Here is a 10,486-nt window from a genome sequence, read left to right on the forward strand (position 1 = left end):
TTTGCTCCAGTGGACATGTTCTTTTCTGTATAATCCTTCATATGCTTTTCCTAGTCGTTCCTTCAATGACTGAAAATTGTCTTCCTTCATTCGCCCCTGCAGAGTAGGTAGGCCAAGATACGGAGTATATATTTTTGCAGTCAAAGGAGGCCAATTCTATTTCGAGTTAAGATTTCCTTCACACGCTCGGCTTGTTCAGCCACGGCACAAAAGATCGAAGAGCAGTGTCGTCAGCAGAGAGCAAATGTGAGATTCCCCTGCTCATTTGAAGGTCCCTTGTCTATCTAAAATCAGGTCCTTGGAACTACTGAAAATCGTCTAAATAGTTCTTTGAGGCTTGGCATGTTACGTATGTCATCAGCAAACAGCAGAAAAAAAAAACTCAACATAAACCTCTAATCGAACATACGTAAGAAGATCCATAAAAAATGACAGAGCTAATTAAGAAAAACGTTTGGAAGGCTAGATGAAGATGAGACAATGGCTATTCGTGTATTTCCTGGAAATGATCCGAGTTTCTCTCCAAGTTGTTTGCACCATCGTCCTTGCCGTCTCCGCAGTTTTGGAAGCATGCGCCCCCGGTCGAGCCGAGCGCGGCAAGCAAAAGCTACATCCGGGTGACAGATGGAGCGGATTGGCAGCCTGATCGATAGGAGCAATGCTCCAGCAGCAAGGCCCCCCAACGTTGTCTCTGTCGATGATCCCTCGCTCAAAACTACAAATACACACACCATGCGCGGCCCCCAGCCAGCGAGAGAGGGAGAGATCGAGCAGATGGCGCTGTCGAGGACGGCGTGGATCGCCGCCGGCCTGCTTGCGCGGCTGCTGATGATCGCCGTCCTGGCCATGACCGTGCAGTCGAGGTTCGCGAACAGAGTCCATTACGACTTCAAGGCCGCCGGCTACAACAACGATCTCCAGAGCTACACGTACGTATACGTCTCCGCCGGCGCCGGCGTCGTCGTGGATACAGCTTATTATTAGTACACTCCAGGGCTTGCTGAAGGGTTAATTCTTGTGTGTATGCTGCGTGTGCCATCGGAAACTAAAAAGGTACGCGGTGGTCGCAGCGGTCGTCGGGATGGCGGGCAGCGTGCTGCAGATCCCCGTCGCCGTCTACCTCCTCTGCAGGAGCAAGCGGATGACGTCCAGATCCCTCATCCTCGACGTCAGTATGTACGCCGACATTGTACGTGTGCTCGATCACGTAGATATATACTCCACTCATGGTATGGGTTTCGATCGTATGACGATGCTGCATCTGCATGCAGGTGGTGACCGTGGTGCTGGCCAGCGCCGTGGGCGCGGGCTTCGGCGCCACCGACGACGTCTTGGAGTACGTGAAGCATGGCTCGCGATGGGAGGAAGACGCCACGCAAGATCTCGTCAAGTACTACCAGAAGGGGCTCATCGCCATCGTCTTCCTCCTCATCGGCATGCTCCTGTCCGTGTGCGCCACCGTCGTCTCCACCAGGCTCCGGGTCAGGGCAGCAAGCAACGACATCGACGACGTCTGACCGGTCGGCGGCTCTATCGTGGCACGAAAGATTAAGCAAACTCTGCCAGTGTTTAGTTCAGAATGCAAGGCCCTCCCTAACCAATACTGATATTCCAAGGTGTTTTTTTTTGGGCCTCTGGTCTTAAATACAGCTGTAGAATATGTTCGGATACATATTCCAAGGTGTTGTGACGAGTATAAATGGAAAAAGTTTTGAATGGGAGCAACTCCGATCCAACAATGCTCCCAACACCCACCCGTACTTTAGATTTAATTAAGCGCTATTCTACTTTTGAGGGCTCTTTCTGTCTGAGACTGAGCTTAACTCTAACAACAGCTCTCAAATCAGAGCCCCTACTTCTACTTCTCTCCCTTTACTCATCTATTTTATGTATGCGACACTATATAAGTTCAGACTATATAATACTAGTAGTTAATACAAATGGTACAAATCCAATACGACAGTTTGAATTTAAATGCAAAATTAAAAATAGAGCTTGCTCCCGGTCTTCGAAAAGCCATAGCGATATAATATGTGCTATCACCATCCGCACATAAATCCTAATAAATAAATCATAAATTTACTAGCAAATGAACTATGTGTTGAAACAAAAGACATCAATCCCAAATACCTCAATTAAAACAAGAACTAAACATCGTTGCACATGACAATGTCCTCTGAGCATATCTAATTTCATTTTTTGACAAATCATTAGTATAAACATGTGCTCGGTTTCTAATTTCATCCAATTTCATTATTTTTGTTAAATCGTATCGGGAGGACTAGAAGGGCCGGTGGCGGTGCATGTCGCAACAAGGGGCTGTGGTGGCACACGCATGCCTATCCAGGGAATTAGGTAACAAGGTGGAGCGGCAAGGGGAGGCCATGCCGGGGAAAAGGAGCGGCGTTTGGGAGGGAGGAGGAGCCTGAAGGAACCGTTGGGAGGGGAGGCTAGAAAGTCCTAATGTCTAGAGGGGGTTTGAATAGCCTAACTAAAAATTCTACAAGACACTTAAAGCAAATGGTTACACAGTTAAAAAGTAATAATTGTGTTTTGCTCTAGCTGTACTAAAAATACAGGCCACCTACCAATATACTGGTGTGCTATGATCTCTATGGCAATCAATGAGCTGTGTCACTCGTAAACTATCTAGTGAGCTAGCTAGCAAGATAATCACACTAACATCAACTAGCTACTTAACTAATTACTTCTCTAGTTCACTAGCTACACAAGAAGACTAACAATTATTACACAAGTATATTGATGAAAGGAATATGTTCAAAAGCCATAGCGATATAATATGTGCTATCACCATCCACATATAAATCGTAACAAATAAATCATAAATTTACTAGCAAATGAACTATGTGTTGAAACAAAAGACATCAATCCCAAATACCTCAATTAAAACAAGAACTAAACATCGTTGCACATGACAATGTCCTCTGAGCATATCTAATTTCATTTTTTGACAAATTATTAGTATAAACATGTGCTCGGTTTCTAATTTCATCCAATTTCATTATTTTTTGTTAAATCGCATCGGGAGGACTAGAAGGGCCGGTGGCGGTGCATGCCGCAACAAGGGGCTGTGGTGGCACACGCATGCCTATCTAGGGAAGTAGGTAACAAGGTGGAGCGGCAAGGGGAGGCCATGCCGTGGAGAAGGAGCAGCGTTTGGGAGGGAGGAGGAGCCTGAAGGAACCGTTGTGAGGGGAGGCTGGAAAGTCCTAAATGTCTAGAGGGGGTTTAAATAGCCTAATTAAAAAATTTACAAGACACTTAAAGCAAATGGTTACACAATTAAAAAGTGATAATTGTGTTTTGCTCTAGCTCTACTAAAAATACAGGCCGCCTACCAATATACTGGTGTGCTATGATCTCTATGGCAATCAATGAGCTGTGTCACTCATAAATTATCTAGTGAGCTAGCTAGCAAGATAATCACACTAACATCAACTAGCTACTTAACTAATTACTTCTCTAGTTCACTAGCTACACAAGAAGACTAACAATTATTACACAAGTATATTGATGAAAGTAATGCAATGAGATAGTATATCGAGTCAGGCAAGGTCAATCAAATGAATACCAATTGACTCAATGATTTATCCCGAGGTTCACTTGCTCGTCGACAAGGTAGTCCCCGTTGTGGCGTCCTATTCACTTGGTGGTTCACGTGTTAATAGGCATACACAAGCCTAGCCCTACACAAGGGTGCCGTAAGAACCTCCACAAATGAGGGCACTCAACATCACAAACAATCCACTAGAGTACCTTTTGTGATCTCCTGTGGGGAATAAGGTCCAGATCCCCTCACAAATCCTTAATTGGGGGCGCATACAATCACCAAATCCTCTCACCAATCACCTAGGTGATGGCAATCACCAAGAGTAATAAGAGATCCACAATCATAATAGTGCCACCAAAATGCAACCTCAAATGCACACATTAGGGTTTCCCCCAAATCCTCTCATGAATGAGCACCAAGCTAGGAGAGGGGGAGGAGATGCTCCTGAAGCTCTCAAGATCCACACTAGAGCTCAATTTCTCACTTAAATGGAGCACCAATCCTTGGGAGTGAGAGAGGAGAAGGGGAGAGCTTTTCTTCTTCCAAGAGGATGTGAGCAAATGCGAGATTGGGGAATTAATGGAGGAGGAAGAAAGGGGAGATCCAACCTTATCCCCAGCTAGCCAGCCTCTTGACCATTGCTGTGTAGGTGCCCCTTTCCCGCACTGAAATTTCTCAGGCGGGTGCTCCTCTCCTGACCGTTGGCATGGGAGGATCCCCGCACTAAAAATTCCAACTCGGGTCAACTAAATTTCTTGTTAAGTGGCGCCAAACAACAGAGCACCCTTGCCGAGCAATTCAACTGAGTTGAACTAGAATTTCTTGTTCAGACTTCACAGCATGCCCATTTCAAGTGCTATCTCTTCCCAAAAGCACCAAACTAATTTTAGCACTTGAGATAGCTTTTCACAAAGAATTTTCTCGGGCTTTCTCATGCATCTAACCACGTCACTAAGCACACTATATATGAAAATGAGACTCACACTTAGTGGCATTAGATAACCATTGCAATTAAAGATTTTCCCTTTTTATAGTACGGTTATCTATCCTAAACCCGATCACGCACTCTATTACATCTTGACCGGCAAAACAAAATGGCCTTAGGTTTAATACCTTTGCCTTCAACCTATTTTGTTTTTTTCTTTCTTCTTTTTCAAGTAGGAGCACTTATCACCATCTTTTGACCATCTCCATCACCATGAGTGTCATCTAGCTCCACCTTGGTGTGAACCAACCTTACTTCAATCACAACACTTAAAAAGAAGGTTAGTCCACAATGGTTTCATCAATTAGTCAAAACCAAACTAGACTCGTACTTTAGATTTAAGCGCTCTTCTACCTTCGAGGGTTCTTTTTTCTGAGTTCAACTCTAACAATAGCTCTCAAATCAGAGCCCCTACTTCTACTTCTCTCCCATTGCTTAAATACTCTATCTATTCGATGTATTTCACACTATATAAATTCAAACTATATACTAGTAGTTAATACAAATGGTACAAATCCAAATATTTTGAATTTATATGCAAAACTAAAAATAGAGCTATGCTCCCGGTCTTCGAAAAACCATAGCGTATATAATATGTGCTATCACCACCCGCATATAAATCCTAACAAATAAATCATAAAATTACTTGCAAATGAACTATATGTTGAAACAACAAAATCAATCCCAAATACCTCAATTAAAACAAGAACTAAACATAGTTGCACATGACAATGTCCTCTGAGCATATCTAATTTCATTTTTTGACAAATCATCAGTATAAACATGTGCTAGATTTCTAATTTCACCCAATTTCATTATCTTTTGTTAAATCACATCGGGAGGACTAGAAGGGCCGGTGGTAGTGCATGCCACCGAAGGGGGTTGTGGTGGCACATGCATGCCTGTCTAGGGAAGTAGGTAACGAGGTGGAGCAGCAAGGGGAGGCCATGCCCGGGAGAAGGAGCAACGCTTGGGAGGGAGAGATGTGGACAGGCAGGAGGAACTACTGGGAGGGGAGGCGTAGAGGGAGGAGCCTGAAGGAGGCGCTTGGAGAGGGCGGGAAGGAGGAACAGACCGGAGGGGAGGCACGAGGATCCACACTTGGGGAGAGTAAGGGAGGGCAAGGAGGAGGAGCTACATGAGGGGAGGTGTCGGGGGACTGGGGAGGAGGCACATCGGGTGGCGGTGGCCGCCACTACTACATTATCACTTTTCTGAGTCAGTTAATAGAACATTATAGAGGTGGACAACTCAACCATCACTGTTAATTAGGAGTTTGCAGAGGCAATATGAAAAGCCTGTTTCTAGAAATCATAGCAGTAGAGGTGGGTCCGTAACTTCACTCCTCTCTAGAAATCACATCTTCGTAGGCGGGTGTGTTCAACGCTCGCCTCTAAAAAAAGAAGAAAAAACAGTGGCCATCATCGGCATCACTATCGCCGTAGGGATTGCCCGCTGCCAAGGCCCACATCTGTCCTGGAGACCCATGCCTTCATCCCTCTGTCCTCAGAGAACCACACCTTCCAAGACCACCTTCATCCTCAAAGACTCGCGCCTCTAAGCCCGAAGGAGATCCGTCGTCATCCCCAACCTAGGAAACGGAGTGAAAGTGAGCGAAGGAGAGTAGAGAGGGGAGGAAGGAGAGAGGAGATGAGGGGCTTGGAGCCAGTGACGGATCTAGGCTTTGGCTGTGGGGCCATTGCTTGTGCCAAATTTTCTTATAAAATTCACAACTATATATGTTAATGGTGTTAATTGATCTAAAATTAATGAGCTTTGGCCCCACAGGTGTTTAACCCTGGATCCGCCACTGCTTGGAGCGTATCAAATCTGTACCATGACTGCAATGTTATAAAAACAACCATACACACGAACACACAGCATGACATACTACACTGTTACCAAAGCAACCATCGATCCAAAATGATTGGTTGTCGCATATGGTTCCGAGGCCCGAACTCAGGGCGAAATTTCCCTGGAATAATTTACTACATGCGCGTTTCCTCGAAGGATGACCACCTTCATCCTCAAAGACTCGCGCCTCTAAGCCTGAAGGAGATCCGTCGTCATCCCCAACCTAGGAAACGAAGTGAAAGTGAGCGAAGGAGAGTAGAGAGGGGAGGAAGGAGAGAAGAGATGAGGGGCTTGGAGCTACTGACAGATCTAGGCTTTGGCTGTGGGGCCATTGCTTTTGCCAAATTTTCTTATAAAATTCACAACTATATATGTTAATGGTGTTAATTGATCTAAAATTAATGAGCTTTGGCCCACAGGTGTTTAACACTGGATCCGCCACTGCTTGGAGTGTATCAAATATGTACCATGACTGCAATGTTATAAAAACAACCATACACACGAACACACAGCATGACGTACTACACTGTTACGAAAGCAACCATCGATCCAAAATGATTGGTTGTCGCATATGGTTCCGAGGCCCGAACTCGGGGCGAAATTTCCCTGGAATAATTTACTACATGCGCGTTTCCTCGAAGGATGACCACCTTCATCCTCGAAGACTCGTGCCTCTAAGCCCGAAGGAGATCCGTCGTCATCCCCAACCTAGGAAACGAAGTGAAAGTGAGCGAAGGAGAGTAGAGAGGGGAGGAAGGAGAGAAGATATGAGGGGCTTGGAGCCAGTGACGGATCTAGGCTTTGGCTGTGGGGCCATTGCTTTTGCCAAATTTTCTTATAAAATTCACAGCTATATATGTTAATGGTGTTAATGGATCTAAAATTAATGAGCTTTGGCCCCACATGTGTTTAACCCTGGATCTGCCACTGCTTGGAGCGTATCAAATCTGTACCATGACTGCAATGTTATAAAACAATCATACACACGAACACACAACATGACGTTACGAAAGCAACCATCGATCCAAAATGAGGTTGTCGCATATGGTTCCGAGGCCCGAACTCGGGGTGAAATTTCCCTGGAATAATTTACTACCTCCGCGTTTCCTCGAGGATGATGCCGTGTCCGTTGTGTTTGCAGCGCCGGACGGCGTTGGAACTAAGGAACCAAGCAGGTGCTCAGCCCGAGCTAGCGTCATAGGCTGGCCTCTGTTTTTCGTGACATCACCACATAGGCGTCCCCATCGACACGACGATGGGAGCAAAGGCAAGCAGTAACGCCCCAACGACGCCCAACGCCAACGGCAACGGGTATCTATATATCCCGCGGCTAGCAGCTAGCTGCTCCTGCATGCTTCCCAGAAACTTACACCTCGGTTCCTTGCACTACAAATACGTACGCAGGCGCGCACTCCATGCATGGTGGCGGTGTCGTCCGTGCGTCGCCGTCCCTAGCGAGCTCGCGGCCAAGGAGAGATCGAGCAGGATATATGATGGCGCTGTCGCGGAAGGCGTGGATCGCCGCCGGCATGGGTGCGCGGCTGCTCATGATCGCCGTCCTGGCCGTGAGCGTGCCCCTGACGGTCCACAACCACACCAAGCGCGATTACGGTGTTGACTACTACAAGCTGCAGAGCTACTCATACGTGCCCTCTCATCTCGTAGTAGCTAGCTTAGTAGCTTATTAGGTGATCGATGATGGAGCAAGCTAAGGCCCTGCGCTGAAACTAACGGTTTCATTTCATTTGATTTGTTCCGTGTCGTCGCTGCTGTATGCATGTTCATGTGCGTGTGATCTCCAAATAAACTGAAGGTACACGGTCGCCGTGGCGGTGATCGCGATGGCCGGCGGCATGCTGCAGATCCCCGTCGCCGTCTATACCTCCTCTGCAAGAGCAACCGGATGACGCCCAGCGCCCTCATCCTCGACATCAGCGTGTGCGCCGACGTGGTATCGCCGCATTTCATCACACGTTGCTGTGCTTACATTACATCAGCCTGTTTGGTTGGTCGGTTCATTTCGTTGTTGGTTCGTGAGGAAGTACTGTCGGCTGGTTACTGTACCGGCTAAAAATTTACGATCGTTTACGACAAGCCACAACCAAACAAACATGCTGCATATACTAAGTACTACACTACTAGCTAGCTACTCATGTTGCGTGTGGCGTGTGCGTGATGATTCATAGGCCCTATTCGGCTTACCCCATATTCAGTTTGTTCGGCTTCTTTTTTCAGCCGGAACAGTGTTTTTCTCTCACAATAATTCAGCCAGAAACAGTGTTTTCAGTCAGTTTCAGCGAAGTTTCAGACCAACGAACGGGGCCATAATAACGTATATATGCATGCATGTGCGGTACACACGCGTGCAGGTGGTGACCGTTCTGCTGGCCAGCGGCGTCCAGTACCGGAGACGGCTTTTTTGTCGAGTGTCTCAGACTTTGCCGAACGTTTTTTATCGGACATTCGGTAAAGAGGCTGTTTGCCGAGTGTCAGAGAGAAAGCACTCGATAAAAGGTGGTTTACCGAGTGTCGAACACTCGACAAAGAATAACACTCGACAAAGACCAGGTTTGCCGAGTGTCAAACAATAACACTTGGCAAAGAGCCGCCGCCGTTAATCCTTTGCCGAGTGTCTTCTCCTGACACTCGGCAAAGAGGCTCATTTGCCGAGTGTCATTTTTTGACACTCGACAAACCATATTTTTTTTTCACTTTTGACCTTCAAACTTTTTCTGCAGTCCTTAGACAATACCTGATACTCCAGGTTCCAATGTGGCACATTTCTCGAACTTTTTCTATATTTCTTTAATTTATTTCATTTAATTAAATTTTATTGTATAATTCAAATTATAACTGCTAGTCATTCGAATAATGAAAAAATGAATGAAAAAATGATATTCATGTTATTTAGTATAATTGTGAGGCCGTATCCAGGAACATATCACCAATTTTGTACATCTTGTTCACGAAACATGACCACGAACTTGCGGTCGAGTTGTTTCTAAATTCTATAAAAAGCAAACGAAGTCCGAAAATCATGAAACTTCTCAAGATGTCAAGATATCATATGTGGAGGCTGTGATAAAAAATTGAGGAGGTTTCGCGCAAGTCGGTTTACAAGCATCGTACGTGACAACTTGCGCGAAACCTCATCAATTTTTTATCATAGCCTCCACATATGATATCTTGACATCTTGACAAGTTTCATGATTTTCAAACTTCGTTTGCTTTTTATAGAATTTAAAAACAACTCGACCACAAGTTCGTGATCATGTTTCGTGAACAAGATGTTCGAAATTGGTGGTCTGTTCCTGGATACGGCCTCACATTATACTAAATAACATGAATATCATTTTTCCATTCATTTTTTTCATTATTCGAATGACTAGCAGTTATAATTTGAATTATCCAACAAAATTCAATTAAATGAAATAAATTAAAGAAATATAGAAAAAGTCCGAGAAATGTGCCACATTGGAACATGGAGTACCAGGTATTGTCTGAGGACTGCAGAAAAACTTTGAAGGTCAAAAATGAAAAAAATGGTTTGCTGAGTGTCAAAAAATAATACTCGGCAAAGAAGCCTCTTTGTCGAGTGTCAGGAGAAGACACTCGGCAAAGGAGTCTATTTGCCGAGTGTCAGGACCTATGGCACTCGGTAAAGATTTTTTTTAAAAAATAATAAAAAAACCCCTCTTTGCCGAGTGCCTGGTGGCACTCGACAAAGAATTAAAAAAAATAAAAAAAACTTTACCGAGTGCTAGATCGGGGGCACTCGGCAAAGAGGGGATTTAACCTCCCAACCCAGCCAGCCCACACACCGCATGCACGCACACACGCCCGCGCCAGCCCCGGCCCGCGCCCGCGCCGCCGCGCCGCCCCCCCCGCGCCGCGCCGCCGGAGGAGGAGGAGAAAGAGAGGAGGAGGAGAGGAGGAGAGGAGGAAGAAGGAGGAGGAAGAAGGAGGAAGGAGGAAGAAGAAGGAGAGCGCCAGCGCCGGTCGCGCCCACGCCGTCCCCGGTGCTTCCCCAGCCGTCGCCTTGTCCACTGGCGCCCTGGCCCCTTCACCACCACCGC

The 10,486-nt window shown here is 46.0% G+C and overlaps 1 protein-coding gene across 1 annotated transcript; it reads left to right on the forward strand.

Moving 5' to 3' along the window:
• The first annotated feature begins 774 nt into the window (after positions 1 to 774).
• On the forward strand, positions 775 to 1,517 carry LOC136475351 (CASP-like protein 4D1). Its single transcript, XM_066472879.1, has 3 exons — positions 775 to 929; positions 1,054 to 1,189; positions 1,272 to 1,517. Exons 1-3 carry the CDS (start codon positions 775 to 777, stop codon positions 1,515 to 1,517), a joined length of 537 nt encoding a protein of 178 aa, XP_066328976.1.
• Positions 1,518 to 10,486: the final 8,969 nt, after the last annotated feature.

Source organism: Miscanthus floridulus, chromosome 8 (assembly GCF_019320115.1).
Source record: "Miscanthus floridulus cultivar M001 chromosome 8, ASM1932011v1, whole genome shotgun sequence".
NCBI classification, from domain to species: domain Eukaryota; kingdom Viridiplantae; phylum Streptophyta; class Magnoliopsida; order Poales; family Poaceae; genus Miscanthus; species Miscanthus floridulus.

Excerpts from the sequence above, each read along its gene's own strand:
- LOC136475351 (XM_066472879.1), top strand. The coding sequence starts at position 775 with ATGGCGCTGTCGAGGACGGCGTGGATCGCCGCCGGCCTGCTTGCGCGG. Across the intron at positions 930-1,053 it reads AACGATCTCCAGAGCTACAC|GTACGCGGTGGTCGCAGCGG; the intron begins GTACGTATACGT and ends GAAACTAAAAAG. Across the intron at positions 1,190-1,271 it reads TCAGTATGTACGCCGACATT|GTGGTGACCGTGGTGCTGGC; the intron begins GTACGTGTGCTC and ends ATCTGCATGCAG.